General features: G+C 43.7%; 1 protein-coding gene across 4 annotated transcripts in view; it reads right to left on the reverse strand.

Annotated features, from left to right (window-relative positions):
* Nucleotides 1-18,908, reverse strand: part of fbxl16 (F-box and leucine-rich repeat protein 16) — a 157,853-nt gene that overhangs the window by 122,238 nt on the left and 16,707 nt on the right. For all 4 annotated transcript variants that reach the window (XM_055651792.1, XM_055651793.1, XM_055651791.1 and 1 more), the window contains exon 2: nucleotides 183-893. In XM_055651792.1, coding sequence (XP_055507767.1) covers nucleotides 183-881 — 699 coding nt within the window. In that variant the 5' untranslated portion in view covers nucleotides 882-893. The remainder of the gene's footprint in view (nucleotides 1-182; nucleotides 894-18,908) is intronic.

An 18,908-nucleotide genomic window follows, 5' to 3' on the forward strand; every position in this document is an offset into this window, starting at 1 on the left:
CGACCCGAAACGTCACCTATTCCTTATCTCCAGAGATGCTGCCTGACCCGATTAGTTACTCGGGCATTTGGTGTCTATTTTCGATGAAAAGCATGTCTGGCCATTTGAGATTGTAAGGGTTAACAGGACCACAAAGTAAGTAGGAGTCAATACAAATAATAATGTCGAGAGTGATATCTCACCTCAAGTCCTGCATCTGTGATGGTTGATCGTTTCAAGCTCACAGACCTCACGCCTTTCTTGGACAGAGGATAGTTGTCTATGAATTCACAAATGTCCAGATCCGACACTCCAATCAGGCAGAAGGAATCAAAACCCCGAATGGCAAATCCTTGCAGATTGACAAATTCCTTTTCCCCATTGAGAAGTATATTGTACAACTCCTTTGCGTGGAGAATGGGAGTGATGCCTTCCCAGAACTTGTCCTGGTACAACAGCTTTCTCCATACTTTACACACTTGTGCCAAAACGCATCTCTCGCACGAGGAAAAGTACCAGAAGAGTCGGTTGAGGATCTTCTCGTCCAAAATAGGCAATTGTCCTTCCATCGAAGTGATTGAGAGTTTTCTTTTGGACCCTGACGACTGGCATGTACTTGGCAAGATCTCGTCAGAGTTGGATTCCAGCAGTGGTATGGAGTCTGTCACTGCACACAGAGAGGCTGATGGCACCTGGGCCACAGTCACCAGGTCACTGTAGTTCGGTGGAGGTGGAGGAGGTGACGTTGGGATGGAGGACGATTGGCACAGACGGTTTTTAGCGGCTGGGGTTCCTTTGGTGATACTGGCGGAGCCTAATCCATTGGACTGGGCCGGGATCTTGACTAATCCGTTCCTAGGCATGCAGGGAGGCTTGATGTCACTGGAGCTATGTGTAGACATTTCTCAAATTCGCTGTAGGCAAATCAAGATCACAAGTCAATACGTCAGCATAGTCAAAATACACATACATGTAAAAAGGTCAATCAGAGATAGAGCGCATGCATCCCAAAAATACTACGTTGGCGTAGATCTTCCATGTGAACTTAAGGGGTTGGACAGGCTAGATGCAGGAAGATTGTTCCCGATGTTGGGGAAGTCCAGGACAAGGGGTCACAGCTTAAGGATAAGGGGGAAGTCCTTTAAAACTGAGATGAGAAAAACTTTTTTCACACAGAGAGTGGTGAATCTCTGGAAATCTCTGCCACAGAGGGTAGTCGAGGCCAGTTCATTGGCTATATTTAAGAGGGAGTTAGATGTGGCTCTTGTGGCTAAGGGGATCAGAGGGTATGGAGAGAAGGCAGGTACGGGATACTGAGTTGGATGATCAGCCATGATCATGAATGGCGGTGAAGGCTCGAAGGGCCGAATGGCCTACTCCTGCACCTAATTTCTATGTTTCTATGTTTCTATGAACTACTAATTCCAACTACACACTATATCTATACCCCTTGAAATAGTTTTTCCCCATCCACCAGCCCAAGCTAATCCTTCATGGTAAGATAGCCTGGGTTGAACTGGAACTGGGTGGAAATACAATCCAAAACATTTGCACCACTTCCAGTCGACCATTTCCTCCCAGTCTTGATAACTCTTCCATTCAATCCTCTTTCTTTAATCTTTTAATCTTGAACCCTCTTCTCCCAGAAAGAGAAACTATTGCATGCTATGTTGTATCTACCTTGTCTCACCTTCACCTTCAACTTCTCCACACTTTGTAATCTGTTCTGTTCTCACAAGCACAGTCCACATTTCACACCTCTCTTCTTATTTACATATCCTCATTCCGTCCAGCTTGGCAGTGACCTCACATTGCTCCCGCCCTCAGGCTTCAAGATCCTGATTGTGCAGAACAATATTGAACACAATACTCTGAGGTCTCATTCCAGTTTTGCATGGGTTCATCATTAAATCATTGGTTTTGCCTTTACATCTCACCGGATCAACGCTAGAATTCCATTAGCTTAACAGTTTGCTCAGCTGGAGATGCTGCCTTTAATATTCTCTGCATAAACATCATGTGGGTACCAAGGGAAGGTGATATTAAATAAATATATCAGCGGTGTTTCTGTGATACAGCTTGTCTCTATGTAAGAAGGTAAAACTGAAGAAGGAGAAAAAGATAACAGTTTCACAATGATGTCAAGGCGGTAGTGTTTAAATAACTGCGAGCAAATTCAATTATCAGTGGAGTCCCAGAATTTAGTACAACTGCTCAAATTCAGCCAGTTGTTTCCAGGGCATGGTTAAAAATGATACCATGCAATTCAGGGTATTCAAAATTGTAAGCCTCCAGATAAGGCTGAACACCCGATCTGATATTAGAAAATGATCATACCAACGCAAAGAAGTTAACCATCACTTACATGTTATTTTTTTAGTTTAGTTTAGAGATACAGCACGGAAAAAGGCCCTTTAGCCCCCAACCAGCAATCCCTGTACACTAATGCTATCCAACACACTAGGGACAATTTACTATTTTCTACCGAAGCCAATTAACCTACAGACCTGTACGTCCTTGGAATGTGGGAGGAAACCGGAGATCCTGGAGAAAACCCACGCAGGTCACGGGGAGAACGTACAAACTCCGTACAGACAGCACCCATAGTCAGGATTAAACCTAGTACTCTGGCGCTGCAAGGCAGCAACTCTACCGCTGTGAAGCTATGCCGCCCCTCAACAATATTCTGATTGTTCACAATATAAATATGAAATGAACAAGAAAATAAACCAAGATCAGAATCTCAAATAAGAATAAATACACTGAGTGTTCTGGCAGCAATGGAAGAACCCTGACAGTAGTTATTGCCAATTCCTGATCACCTTGAGAAGTTTAGTTTAGTTTAGTTAAGTTTGGTTTAGTTTAGAGATACAGCATAGGAACAAGCCCTTCGGCCCACCGAGTCCATGCCGATCACCGATCACCCGTTCACACTAGTTCTATGTTATCCCACGTTTTCATCCACTGCCCACAGATTAGGGCCACATTAACTGACAAACCTGGGCGTCTTTGCGATGTGGAAGGATACCGAAACACCCGGAGGAAACCCACACGGTCACAGGGAGAACGTACAAATCGGATGGAACCCAGGTCTCTGGCGCAGTGAGACAGCAACTCTACCAGCTCTGCCACTGTGCCATCTGCAATGTCGGTGCTGGTCCTGCCCCTTACCATAGCATATTTATCAAGACCAAAACTGCTTTTTGTGGAGAGTTCTAGGAATTTGACCATGGAACCACAGGCAATGGGAGCTGTTGCTTCTTAATAATTGTGTGCCAATGTTACTCACTCAATTAATTTTCACGGTGTCTGAACTTCACCGATGCTTTTTGAATGCATCCTCTAGCTCGCAGCTGGGTGGAACGATTTAGGCTGCTGCAGTTGGGAAGGAAGGCATTTGACGAATAAAGTATGCTTATTCAATTGCAGGATGTGAATGGCATTTATTGGCCTTCTCTAATTGCCCTTGAACTGAGTGGTTTGCGAGGCCATTTCAAAAGACAGTATTGAGTCAACCACAATATTGCAGTCAAAAGTCACATGTTATAGGAAATGTTATATAGACGGCAAGCCTAAAGGGCCTGTCCCACTTGCCGATTTTTTCGGCGACTGCCAGCATCATTGACGGACGTGTCAGGTTGCTGAAAGGTTTTGAACATTTCAAATTCCAGCGGCGACGAAAAAAATGTTGTGACACTTGAGGAGATACCGCGCGTCGCTGCGCCGTCACGCCGCGACTTTTTCGGCGGCCTGATACGTCAGTCAATGGTGCCGACAATCGCCGAAAAAAATCGCCAAGTGGGACAGGCCCTTAAATATTATAGCCCGAGATTTTGGAAGTGAAGTTACGAAACAGTTATGCAAAGTTGGAAGTTTTTCTGCAAATGTTAATTAATGCTGTTGGGATGTTTAATCATATTTTAGGTTGATAGATTATTGATAAAGCATGGGATATGTATAGATCTATGGAGACTGGTCCGGGCTAGCGATGACCTCATTGAATAGCGGGACACTTTCTAGGGACTGACTCTACATCATCTCCCTTGTAAGAAGGAACTGCAATAGACAATAGACAATAGACAATAGGTGCAGGAGGAAGCCATTCGGCCCTTTGAGCCAACACCGCCATTCAATGTGGTGCTGGCTTAAACCTTAGATTGACACAAAAAGCTGGAGTAACTCAGTGGGCCAGGCAGCATCTCTGGAGAGAAGGAATGGATGAAGTTTTGGGTCGAGACCCTTCTTAAATGATCTCCTTCTGTTCCTATCTTGATATTTAGTTCTTCAGTCACTGCCAAGCCAGAGCTTACATATAGATAATGTGTATACCATGACTTCACCAGACATTTTACAATATCAGAGTCTCAACACATTTTCTTAGGTTTACAACACCTAAACAATCTTGTCTCTGCCACAGATATGGAATTCTCTGTCACAGAAGGCAGTGGATTCCAATTCACTGAATGCTTTCAAGAGAGAGGTGGATTTGGCTCTTAGGGCTAAAGGAATCAAGGGGTATGGGGGAAAAGCAAGAACGGGGTGCTGATTTTAGATGATCAGCCATGATCATATTGAATGGCAGTGCTGGCTCAAAGGGCCGAATGGCCTACTCCTGTACCTATGTTTCAATGTTTCATTTCCTTGGAACCAGGTCCCATTGGAAGTTGAGGGGGGTATTGTAATGCTGGAGCCGCCACTGTTGCAATACAAGACAGATGACAGATGGCAAGTCGTTTCACTGGATCGATCCCCACCGCACAGTCAGACCCCAGTCCTGCCTCTTCCACAAAAAAATAATAAAATAAAAGAAATGTATAAATTTCAGCAAATGCAGCCCACGTCCATCGCAGCCTGGAGTAGCTACAACGTGTCAGTGCCCAGGAACCACAGCAGGTTGGTGCGGCTCGCAAGATGGCAAGGGACTGGCACGTCGCCTGCCAGAGACCACGGGCGCACAGCCCCCGGCACCACTGCCTTTGCCGTCGGCAGAAGCAGCCATTTCTGTCTCTTTCCCCTCGCCAGAAAACAGGAAGCACAAGCTGCAGGAGACCTGGCAGCTTTAACATCATCCCGCACTAGTGTTGTGCAGTGAAAGTCGAGCCTGCAGCCTGCAGCATTTCTTTATCAACTGGCTTACCACTGAACAGATTGCTCTGAAATTGTTTCAAGCATAAATTAGTGTTATAAGGCCAGCAGGGCCCAAATGCACCAAATATGGCCATTGTCTGATCATATTCCACAATAAAGTCATGGCTGACCCTCAGGATAAATACAGTCGGAGATTAGGCTGTTTTTACATGATGGATTAGAATCCTATTTGAATGCCTCGCCTGCTATCAACTACTCTGAGAGGGGTAGAGATGGTGAGGCCAGCAACATTGAACCAGTGTGTTCCCTATAACTGCTTCTGACAAGTATCCTAATGCTCTCCTCCTCCAGCCTTGTGACCACTGTCTCTCTTGACTTCAAACCCGAGCTCTGTCTCAGTGTGGAGTTTAAAACAGAAGATGGCTCGACAGAAATGAGAGCCACGGCTGGTTAAAAGCATTACCACCAAGCACGATATAACTCAGGAATGAGTGGTGTTATTTAAACACCACAGGGAGAGAGAGAGAGGGTGTGATGGCAGAGGGTTGTTTTTGTAATTGGATGCCTGTGACTGGTGGTGTCCCACAGGGATCAGTGCGAGGACCCGTCTGTAATACATGTGAATGATTTGACGGTGAATGGGGACGCGGGAGGCAAGATCAGCCAGTTTGTAAATGACATGTTGTTAATATCAAATTATGAGGGCTTTGGTAAAGGTAGACTGCAGAAACCCTTTCCCCCTATCACAGGCAGGTAAAACTAGGGGACATAGACTTAGGGTAAGGGGAAGAGATTCAGAGTAGGGGCGGCACGGTGGCGCAGCGGTAGAGTTGCTGCCTTACAGCATCAGAGACTCAAGTTCGATCATGACTATGGGTGCTGTATGTACGCTTTCCCCGTGACCATGTGGGTTTTCTCCAGGTGCTCTAGTTTCCTCCCACATTTCAAAGATGTGTAGGTTTGTAGCTTAATTGGCCTCAGTAAGAATTGTAAATTGTCCCTAGTGTGTAGGATAGTGTTCGGGTACGGGGTGATTGTTGGGCAATGCGGACTCGGTGGGCCGAAGGGCCTGTTTCCGCCCCGTATCTCTAAACTGAGACTGGGTACCTGGGTGACTGGCAGCATTAAGGAAGCACCCCCCTTAAGGAAGGATAAGGGGGAAATCTTTTAGGACCGAGATGAGGAAAACATTTTTCACACAGAGAGTGATGAATCTCTGGAATTCTCTGCCACAGAAGGTAGTTGAGGCCAGTTCATTGGCTATATTTTAGAAGGAGTTAGATGTGGCCCTTGCGGCTAAAGGGATCAGGGGATATGGAGAGAAGGCAGGTACAGGATACTAGTTGGATGATCAGCCATGATCATATTGAATGGCGGTGCAGGCTCGAAGGGCCGAATGGCCCACTCCTGCACCTATTTTCTATGTTTCTATGTTTCTATCCAGATGAACACTTGAATTACTCAGACATAGAGAGCTACGTGCTTGGCAATGGGGCTAATCAGGAAGAGCTCCCACAGGTTGACGTGAATGAATTGGGCAGAATGGCCCGTTTTCATGCTGCCTGGTTCTTTGAGTCACAGTGCTAAAAGACATTCTAGCAGCAGTTTACTTTCTTGACATCTCAAAATACTTTGTAGCTGATGAGATACTATAGAAGAGTGGTCAGAATATTTGGAGCTAACAAGATCCAACGTTGGCTTAAAATTAGGTCCTAGGCTGCATCTGTATATTCCGGCTGAGCTGCCTGATCCTGCACCCATCGTTGTACCTGCTTCCACCAGAAAAATAAAAGGGTTTGCTGGCAACAGCTCTGAGCGATGTGTAGGAAGGAACTGCAGATGATGGTTTAAACCGAAGATGGACAGAAAAAGCTGACGTAACTCAGCGGGACAGGCAGCATCTCTGAGAGAAGGAATGGGTGACGTTTCGGGTCGAGACCCTTCTTCAGACATCCCTTGGGGATGATCTGGGCTGAGGGCTTGGATTTGACAATAATATGTAAAGAGAGAGTCAAGGATTGGTCAGGAACAGCAACCCTACTGCATAATAGTAAATGTTTCTGGATCCAAGTCTGGCACACACTTTGCGAGTTTAAGTCTTCAAAGGACTTATTGAACAAAGTTGGCTCAAGTTAGGTTTCAATGTCCCTCTGCAGCCATGCTGAGAGGCCGGCCAGGAGAACTTACAGTTCGTTCAGAGTCCGGTTTAAGCCTGTTGAATCTGCCAGCTTGACAACAAGCTCTTGTCCCAAATCAGAAGGTTCCATCGCTAGAAAGTACAAGAGGTCACATCCTCTCTAACCCAACCGCACACTCGACACTGTACAAAGAGATACCTCTCAACAGCCCCATGGCACAGATTTGGGTATGAAGAATCTATTTGTTACGCTCTCTCAATTGTAAAATGTAAAATGTGTAAGGCTTTATCACAAGGTTATTTCACTCTATAACTGGATTATGCTCTGTAACATACTTTCTGCTAAATTGATTACTTGGATTAATGCAGCACTTAGCCTGATCAAGCTTGATATTTGGCTATATGACCTTTGTTTATCCCGGCTGAGGCTGGGAATTAGTCCATTCTGGATATATAACAGCACTGTTCCTCATGTTCTGTGACTTTGGCCTTTCCTATACTCAGAGAGCTTGTGGTTTTATCAGCAGTTTTATTGCACAATGCATTAATGTCTGTTGTGTAAAAAAATATTGGATCAACTGCTTTGATGGAGCCAGGTCTCAACTATTTGATCAGGAAAGACATTGCACCAAGACAATAACTGCCCAGAGATGTGTAGGAACGAACTGCAGATGCTGGATTAAATCGAAGAAAGACACAAAATGCTGGAGTAACTCAGCATCAACAGGCAGCATCTCTGGAGAGAAGGAATGGGTGACGTTTTGGGTCGAGACGCTTCTTCAAGCTGCCCAGAGATGCTTGTCATCCAGGAACACTCAGGACTATTCCCCCACTACATATTGTGTTTGGCTGGTTAATGATTGGGGATGTAGTAAAGGGCCTGTCCCACTTAGGCAATTTTTTAGGCGACTACAGGCGACTAAGCTGTTGCCACATGGTCGCCGGGGTGTCGCCTGTATGGATGTGAGTAGTCTCCTCAGTTGCCCAAAGAGTCGTTGCGTCTTTCTGGTCACCGCTGGATTTTGTTGAAAATTTTTCGGAGACAATCGGCGACAGTGGTTTTGACGCCAATGAGCGTCGCTTGACTTCTCCTGACGTAGGTGCTGTCGTAGCTGTCACCAGGTGACGTAGGTTGGCGCCGGTGCTGACTTTGGTTTTTTTTTGTTGTTAAAGTAATGATTCTATTTCAAATTTTATGTCGAAGGGGCTTCCAGTCACCGTTTTTTAGGCGACCTGCTACGACTATGACAATAGCCGGCAGTCGCTAGAAAATAGCCTAAGCTGGATCGACCGTCAGCGTTGAAACCGTGTGCTGGATTGACCGATCGCACGCACACACACACACACACACACATCGCAAAGGCGGGGGCCAGGGAAAGTGGGGGAGCGCTGTCTGAAATTCACGCCCACGATGAAGAGGAAGGTAAAAGACGGCTGCACAGTGTACGGTAAATTCTTTAGAGAGAAGGGGGGGGGGGGGAAGAGAAGGGGAGAGGGGGAGAGAAGGAGAGAGAATGGGAGAGAAGGGAGGAGAAGGGGGGGGGAGAAAGAGGGGGGGAGGGGGGGGGGGGAGGAGTGGAGAAACATTTAAGAAGCCAGACAACTTATAATAAAGTTTTGCAGGCATTTTACATTTTTTCCTTGGTCCTGAATACTCCAATGAGCCAATTAAAATGCCCGGTCAGCGAAGGAGATTGCCTACGGCTGCCCTCAACTGCCTATAACTACATAGCGACCCCACTCCACTGCGCTACGAGTTCAAAAGAACCATGCCAAACAATTTTTACTCGCGGAAATGTTTGCAACACGCTGTAAAATTTTCCTCGACCAAACTGAGGCCGCGAATATACGGGAACTTCCCTCGAGCATGAAGGAGTGTGCCAGTGCTCCCAAAGGACCTCCTAGGACCACGTGTCGACCATGCTGCGAGTTTGCATCGAGGGCAAACTCTTATAAACTCACAGATTAGGTCACCGTAGTGGGACAGCCCCCTTTAGGAATGACACATAAACATTAAACATTAATAATAAAACATTATTGATTAAACATGTGAATGAAATAAAATACAAGAGCAAAAGGAGGCGACAGATTTTTGGTTAATGAGTAGAGCTACTACTCGTGGAAAAAAAGCTGTTTTTATGTGATCCTGCCAACATTCATATCTTCCCCTCCTCCTCTTTCTGTGTTTAGCAGGAACTGTTCACTTCAGGACTCCCAGGTCCACTATTCCATCGCCACTCACTGTAGCCCATCACACAGCACCGTCCCATGCAACACATGTCCATTCACCGCTTCCATTCCCACCATTCATGGACACAAGCTGTCATCCCAGTTCAAAACAGCCATTCACCAGCACCTCTTTCAATCTAATCTACTGCACCTAGTGTTCATGATATCCCTCATCTAGACTGGGGAAACCAAATGCAGATGGGGTTACTGGGTTATTCTCTATTGAACACCTTCACTCAGTCTACAGACGTGATCCTGTGCTACCTATTGTAAAAGTCAGTATCATACTCCACATTGCCTCATCTGTCTCAACCTCTCTCTATATAGTCTGTGGCTCCAACCCCAAGCTCGGTTTTGAAAGCTGTAGATCCTACACTCTTCACACAGTTCTGAGGAAGAGGTTCCACCTGAAAAGTTCACTGGTTTTACTTTCTACACTAGCTGACCAAGCCCTTATAGCAATTCAATTTTTTGATTTTGGAAAATGTTAGATCTGCGGAAAGTTCAGCTAGGATAGGATTGTTTCCTTCATAAAAGAAGAAGCTGAGGGGAGATTTAAATTGATGCGAGCCATATGCATGTACATGTGAGTTCATGAGTTTATCCATGAGAAAACAACTAATCTCTTGTTATTGTGACAAATGCTGTTTCAAGCTACATCTATAACCTAACTGAATGTTATTTTTTAATAGAGTTCGCAGAAATTGTGTTGCTTAGAATTTTTTTTTAATAAAATTGGAAGTAGGTGATGCAGCGGTAGAGTTTCCGCCTTACAGCCCGGGTTCGATCCCGACTACGGGTGCTGTCTGTACGGAGTTTGTACGTTCTCCCCGTGAATGCGTGGGTTTTCTCTGAGATCTCCCGTTTCCTCCCGCACTCCAAAGATGTACAGGTCTGTAGGTTAATTGGCTTGGTATAAGTGTAAATTGTCCCTAGTGTGTGTAGGATAGAGTTAATGTGTGGGGATCACTGGTCGGTGCGGACTCAGTGGGCAATGGGGCCTGATTCTGTGCTGTATCTATAAACTAAACTAAAGCAAATCACCACCTTCACCCTGGAGGGTGAGAGGCCTTTGTTAAACAGTAAACATTAGGAAAATTAACATTCACATTCCTTCTACAGCCTGTCAACACTGAAGCTGGTCTACTTCATTTCAGATATAGAGTGCATTATAAGCTGGTAATGCCGCGCTTATATAAACAGGCATGGCACATACTGTGCTATAGTATACTGCAGTGCTCTTTGAATGACAAACAAAATGAAATATCTATGTTGGACATCATACAAACTAAAATGTAATACATAATGAATTGAGGGCTATTTCATGTGTAGGAAGGAATTGCAGATGATGTTTAAACCGAGATAGACACCAAATGCTGGAGTAACTCAGCGGGACAGGCAGCATCTCTGGATAGTCTCAGTCTGAAGAAGGATCTTGACCCGAAACGTCACCCATTCCTTCTATCCAGAGGTGCGGCCTGTCCCGTTGAGTTACTCCAGCATTTTGTGTCTATCTGAGGATTATTTGAACTCAGCCCCACAATTAATATTTTAAAATCGCAGAAAAATTATTAACTAATGATAGTATATTATTGGCCAAAACTTTAAAAAAAGTATTATTTCCTAAAGACAGATTATTATTAATCAACAACATTGTTTGTTCTGGAGAGTGTAATCCCTCATGATCAATGTTCCACACAGCGGTCTAATAATTAATGCGACACGTGACATACACCTCGCTTTTGTTGTAATGGGGATGTTAACCTATTTCCTTTAACAGTGCTAGTAACAGCAGCCACCAAAGTGTTTTAATGCAGCTAAATGCTGCAAGGATGTAGTAAAAGGAATAATCAGAGAAAATAGCCCCCAAGAGCAAAAGAGATGTGAACATGGTCACAGAAATGGGCCCTAAATTTTTTTTTTAATTTTTATTTTATTAGAAGCAATTGTACAAGTATGAGACGATCGACTTAGCAGTTATACAATTATTGTACAGCTTCATTTTTAACCTTATAACCTAAATTTAAAAAAAAAGAAAAAAGAAAAAAAAAAAAAAACAATGAAAGAAGAAAGAAAAGAATGAAGAAAAAAAAGTAAAATACAAATGAGCAGGAAAAAGATCCCTAAGCTACCAAAGAAGTGCAGGAGCAAAGAAAAGAAAAGATGGAGATATACCTCCCCCTCACCCATCCCTGGCGTCAGATTTAAATTTAAATTTGCGTTTAACCATTCTGTTGCAGAAATTCAGTAAAAGGAGTCAAAATACAAGAATAGGGTGTCTGTGGAGACAAAGGTTTGCCCATCACCAATGGATCAAAGGAAAACAAGAAATGTTTAAAAAAACCCACAAAAGAACATTTGGAGTCAAAGCAAGGGGATCAGCGCTGTTAGATATGTAGGGGTGAGGCCTGAGGGAGTAAAAACATAAGAATCTTAGATTTTGGACATTATATATCTGAGAAATAGTTATTTAAATGTACAGTATTTTGATAACAAATTAGCAAAATGTTTTGTGGGAGAAGGTATCAGTAGGAATAAACATGGATGGACTGAAACATGACACTTATGTGTAGGAAGGAACTGCTGATGCTGGTTCACAGTGTTGACACAAAATGCTGGAGCAACTCAGCAGGACAGGCAGCATCTCTTCTAAGAAGGGCCTTGACCTGAAACGTCACCCATTCCTTTTCTCCAGAGATGCTGCTTGTCCCGCTGAGGTAGTCCAGCATTTTGTTTCTATCTTAACTTATAACAATTAAACAGTCAGATAAGAACTGGCCACATATAAAACAGTTAACCAACATGGCTTTAGGTTAGCTTTCCTCTTTTCATTAAACAACCTTGCTTTGTAAGTTGCTTCTTGTCTTATACCCAATACCCTGTCAGTCTCCTCCTCCCTTGCATATAAAACAATGCCATTGTAATACATGGTTATGCTTCTACCGTCCGTATCCCATTACCAGAGAATTAGTAAAACATACGGGACCATGATTCTATTAATAGAGGCATGGAGTACAAAAGCAGGGAGGTTATGTTGAACCTTTATAAAACACTGATTAGGTCACAGTCGAGGTATTGTTTCCAATTCTGATCATCGCACATTAGAAAATCATGAAGGCCACAGAAAGGTTGCAGGAAAAAATTACTGGAGGGATTCCAAGGGTGAGCAATTTTAGCGACAAGGTTAGTCTGAAGAAACTAGAGTCTATAATAAGGGATGTCATGTCAAGATACAGAGAAATTAATAAAATAATTGAGCAAAGTCAATATGGATTTATTTCATCCTTTTGACTAATCTAATGCAGTTCTCTTGAGATATATATCTATATCTATTATATATTAAAACTCTGTGGCTGCCGCCTGCCATCCGTCCGGCTGCCTTTCTGCCTTTTGATTCGTTCCATCGTGTGATGTCACAATGCCCAATACTCGCAGATGTCCAATCGGAATGGATCCATTTACATGGATGGCTGCCGGCCGCCTTTCTTCCTTTGATTCCCTGCAACTCCGAAACCAGATGCAGAATCGCCGACATATTTTCCATTTCGGTAGAGATTTCACTTTTCTTTCTAAGTATCCGCTCCTCATTACATTTCGTCGTGTTTAAGTACACGTTTTTAATCAAATCCTTCTCCCCCCCCCCCCAATATTTCAAAAATAAACTGGCTTCTCACCCATAGAATCAGCACCAGCCCCAGCCCCTGGTGAACGTTCCATCGTGTGATGTCACAATGCCCAATGCTCAAAGACATTATTGCCATAGAGGGAGTACAGAGAAGGTTCACCATACTGATTCCTGGGATGTCAGGACTTTCATATGAAGAAAGACTGGATAGACTCGGCTTGTACTCGCTAGATTTTAGAAGATTGAGGGGGGATCTTATAGATTTATCCTTACAGTTTAAGGATAAGGGGTAAATCTTTTAGGACCGAGATGAGAAAAACATTTTTCACACAGAGAGTGGTGAATCTCTGGAATTCTCTGACACAGAAGGTAGTTGAGGCCAGTTCATTGGCTATATTTAAGAGGGAGTTAGATGTGGCCCTTGTGGCTAAAGGGGTCAGGGGGTATGGAGAGAAGGCAGGTACAGGATACTGAGTTGGATGATCAGCCATGATCATATTGAATGGTGGTGCAGGCTCAAAGGGCCGAATGGCCTACTCCTGCACTTAATTTCTATGTTTTCTATGTTTCTATGTTTCCCTCTCTTCACCCCTCTCCCACCCATCCCTCTCTCTCCCCCCACCCCCTTCCCCTCTCCCCCCCCCCCCCCCCTCTCTCCCCCGCCCCCTTCCCCCTACCCCTCTGTCCCTCTTCCACACTCCCCCTACCCCTCCCTCCCCACTCTTCCACTTCTCTCCCCTTACCCCCACCCCCTCTCCCTCCCCCACCATTCTCTCTCTTCCCCTCCCTCCCCCCTCTCCCCCCCCCCTTTCCTCCTACCCCTCTGTTCCTCTTCCACCACTCCCCCTGTCCCTCTTCCATCACTCCCCCATCCCTCTCCTCTCTCCCTCCCCACTCTTCCACTTCTCTCTCCCCCCCCCCTCCCCCTCCACTCTCCCTCCCCACTCTCTCTCTTCCCTCTCCCCCCCCTCCTCTCCCCCCCCCCTCTTCCCCCCTACCCCACATCTCTCTCCCCATCCCCCTCTCTCACTCCCTACCCTGCTCTCATTTTCTCTCCCAAATCTGTCCCGTTTCCTCCCTCCTCCCTCCTCCCCTCCCCTCCCTCCCTCCCATCTTCCCCCCCCCCCCCCTCCTACCACCTGTGTGTTTGGGGGGTGGTTAAGGTTAGTGTGATGCCACAGCCCCCCCCTCGCAAACGCCGTTTGGGAAACAGACCCAACGGGTCTGCACTTGGTCTAGTATAGACCAAGTTATTTAGACCAAGTTATTAGACCAAGTTAAAAATTATTTATTTGTATTTACTATATTTTATTTGTATTATTAATATCAATGATGTATTAATGTTAATATAATAGTATTAATTACTTAATATTAACATTAAATAAAATAATAGTTATATTTAAGATCAATTATAGAGCTCAATGGAAACCAATGGATATGGTGTATTTATATTTTTAGGCTTTTGGTAAAGTTCCACAGAGTTTGGTGATTAAAGCACGGGGAACCCTGAATAATATACCTGTACCAGTCATAAGGTCATAAGGAATAGGAGTAGAATTAGGCCATTTGGCCCATCAAGTCTACTCTGCCATTCACTCATGGCTGATCTATCTCTCCCTCCTAACCCCATTCTCTTGCCTTCTCCTCATAACCCTTGACACCCATACTAATCAAGAAAGTAAGGACTGAGCATTAATTAATAGAAAGAAAACTAAGAGTAGGGGGAAACTAATGCTGAAGTTGGCAGGTATTGGCAAATGAAGTACCCACAGAAAATAGAGCTTTGGCTCCAACTAATCAAAAGTGTTTTCTTGTCATATGTCCCAAAATGGAGCAATTACATTCTTACAGTACTTGCAGCAGCACTACATGGTACTCAATATAGTACACAGCATAGTACTCAGTAGGTGCCATAGCAATACTTTTATATTAACATTGATACATAATTGATATTAATAATACAAATAAAAGGAAGTTCAATATATAAAATGAAACTATATACTGTAATGCAAATAGAAAAACAAGTCCCCAGCGCAAACAAAGCAGTTTTGTAGTTCGGAGTTTAATTTGGAGTTCATAGTATTAATTAGCCTGATGGTTTTTATTTGGAAGAAATTGCCCCTGAGCCTGGATATTACAGTTTTTAGGCTCCTATACCTTCTTCCCAATGCAGGAGTAACATGAGAGTGTGGCCAGGGTGGTGTGGGTCCTTGATGATACTGGCACTCAATCTACATTGGCAATTTAGCTGAGGAAACCAAATATAACATTTCCAAATATAACATATCCCGCCAACAATGACCTGTTTCCTTTATCATTGTTACTTTTTTGCATTTATTTAATTTATTTGTTCTACTCTCTACATCATCGTCTATATCTATAATTTCCCTTTCCCGTGACTTTCAGTCTGAAGAAGGGTCTCGACCCGAAACATTACCCATTCCTTCTATCCAAAGATGCTGCCTGTCCTGCTGAGTTACTCCGGCATTTTGTGTCTATCTTCAGTTTACACCAGCATCTGCAGTTCCTTCCTACACAATTCATCTACAGTTCCTTCCTACGCATAACATTTCTAGTTTTACTGATGCCATGGAACTAGTGGAAATGTGAACAGTGAAATGGACTGAAACGGGCTTCACTGGGACATGGACAAACTAAGGCAATAAGCAATAGCCTGGCAGATTGGATACAGTGTGGGAAAATGTAATGTCATCATCTTCTTCCATTAAACAAAACAAAAATACTGAGTATTTTTTCAATGGTACCAAATTAGGAAAATGAATCTGGATGTTCTTGTACATATGTCATTGAAAGTTAAATTCAGGTAAAGAAGACAGTTAGGAAAGCAAATTGCAACAATTGGCCTTTACTGAAAAGGATATGAAATCAAGAGTGAAACTGCATTACTGTAACTGTAAAGGACCTTATTGGGACCAAACCTGGGAATGACATACAATTTTGGTCTCCTTATCTCAAAGCTTTTTTGCTGTTATTATCAGACGACTGAACGATCCTCTCATAAGCTAGCAGTGTAGTCCTGATTTCCAAATTCTAGCCACTGCGGGCCTAATTCTTTTTTTAAAATCTGCAGTTGTAACACTGCAATGCTGAAATGTTATATTCTGTTCTGTGATTACTTTTTTATTTGTTGTACTTGTATATATGGGTTGATTGTACTCATGCATCATTTGATTTGATGGGATAACACGCAAAGCAAATGTTTTCACCGTTTCTCAGTACACATGGCAATAATATAACAATATCAACCAATACCAATAATTAACAATATACTTGTTGCTGAGTAAGTCCAACACGGATACAAAAGGCTGGTCCCTGCGATGATCATTTTGTTATACGGAAGGCTAAGCCTCCGTTCTCTTGAGTTCAGAAGAGTGAGAAGTGACTTTGTTAAAATGTGTAAAATTCTTGCAAGGTTTCACAGGATTGGCACAGGATATTTCACCAGTCAAGGAATTGAGAACTATTGTTCAGGGTCTCTAGGCGTAAGCTGATTTAGGACAGAAATTAGGAAATTTCTCCTCACTCAAAACAGTGAATATTTGGATCTCCCCATCATTGACAGCTGTGGAGGCTCAGCGAATAATTGCGTTCAGAGAGAGGATCAGGAGATTTCCAGGTAGCAAAGGAATCAAAGGACATGGGAATTAGGGCAAGGAGATGGTGCTGGGGCTACGATCTTGTTCAAAGGCAGAGCATGAACAAGTGATTGTTTACCCTCTTTCTTATGTTCTTACGTTAAGTTGCTGTACGTTTTGGCAATAAGAAGACTGAAATGGGTTTTAACAGCGAGGTATAATATTTTAATGAGTTTAGAAAAAGTAGGTTGAGAGAAACTGCTCTCATTAGCAGATAGTTCAAAGTCCCAGAGGACAGTTTCAAAGTGGTGGGCAAATGATTCATGAGAGATGTGAGGAAAAGCCTTTTTATATGTAGAGTGGTGAATGATCTGGAATGTACTGCCTGTAAATATGGAGAAAACTAAGCAAATCAGGACCTTCGGAAGGGAAGTGAATAGACAAATGAAGGAAGGTAATTTGCAGGTTAACTGAGAAACTGAGGGGAAATGGGATGGATTTGATTGTTCCAGAAAAGACAAGAACGGACCTTCTTCTTTTCGTTAGTTTAGAGATATAGCACGGAAACAGGCCCTTCGTCCCACCGAGTTCACACCGACCAACGATCCCCACACCTTAACACTGCCCTATACACTCTGGGGACAATTTATATTTATATCAAGCCAATCAACCTACAAACCTGTACATTTTTGGAGTGTAGGAGGATACCGAAGATCTCGGAGAAAACCCACGGGGTCACGGGGAGAATGTACAAACTCCGTCCAGAGCACCCGTAATTGGGATCAACCCGGGTCTCCGGCACTGCAAGCGCGGTAAGGCAGTAATTCTAGCGCTGCGCCACCGTGCCACCATGCCTTCTGTGTAGTAACAATTCTACTATTCTATCTATAACCATTAGGGATTCCTGCATGGGCACATTGTGGTGGCAGTACCGACTCTCAAAACGTACATATTGACACCCTGAACCCTGGACAGCACTGCCACCCAGTGAAAGATATGTCCCCTGCCCAACTGATGTCTCCCTGTCACAGGCGGTTACAAATGTAAACCAGCATCTGCCGTCCCTTGTTTATGAAAAGTGCCCCAAGTTTGATGTGCATGTAATGTAGCTTGCCTGATGCAGCAGATGCCTTGTGCAGTAGCTTCAGTAGGATTACAGACATAAAGTTCTCACCAGCTGAGGTGTGCTATGTTGTAAAGGGAAAATCTAGGATAGCGTGGTCAGTGAAGTAAAGTTAACAGCTCGCTGGAGTTTAGAAGGATGAGGGGAAAAACCTCATTGAAACTTACCAAATAGTGAAAGGCCTGGATAGAGTGAATGTGGAGAGAATGGTTATACCAGTGGGAGAGTCTAAGAGAATGTCATTGTTCTATCTGGGACATATGACAATAAAACACTCTCGACTCTTGACCTGACCAGAGGCCATAGTCTCAGCATAAAATGATGTACCATTAAAAATACATGAAGGAATTTCATTATTCAGAGGGTGGCGAATCTGTGGAATTCACTGCCACAGAAAGCTGTGGAGGCCAAGTCAATGGATATTTTTAAGGCGGAGATTGACAGATTTTGATGAGTAAGTGTGTCAGGGGTTATGGGGAGAAGTCAGGAGAATGGGGTTGAGAGGAGACCATGATTGAATGGCGGTGTAGACCTGATGGGCCAAATGGTCTTATGCTGCTCAAACTTATGAACTTGGGAACAAAAACGGGTTTCCTTTAATAATGGTACCACCACTGAATGAACTGACCAAGACCCAAAGGACTTAACTGCTATACGGAATCTACAACAAGTCGTGACTGAACCAAGATGAGAGATAAGTGTACAGGACTTGGTCCTCCCTATCAATCTGCCTCAAGAGAGCATTGATAGGAGTGGCCCCTTTACAGCCCTTGGCAGAGTTCACCATGTAGTAGGATCTTGATATGTTCTTATACGAGATACTGATCTATAGTTGAGAATTAATGCTTCAAGAAATACTTTTCAATTGATAGGTTTATCTCAGTTTCTGTGTTTGTAGCTAATGAAGAAACACGCACCCACACACACCACAAGTGACTGCCCTTAATATCAAGGTATTGTTTATCAAGATATTGAGGAAATCTGACATCATTGAGAAAATACACCACTGGTTGAAAATCTAAATGGTTTGGGTCATGCTTTGTACAACGGAAAATAGTTTTGGTTCTTAGAGGTTAATCATCACTGCTTTGGGACATCAGTACACGAGTTATTGCCCCCACGACTTTGTCC

The sequence above is a fragment of the Leucoraja erinacea genome, chromosome 20 (genome assembly GCF_028641065.1).
Source record: "Leucoraja erinacea ecotype New England chromosome 20, Leri_hhj_1, whole genome shotgun sequence".
Classification (NCBI taxonomy): Eukaryota; Metazoa; Chordata; class Chondrichthyes; order Rajiformes; family Rajidae; genus Leucoraja; species Leucoraja erinaceus.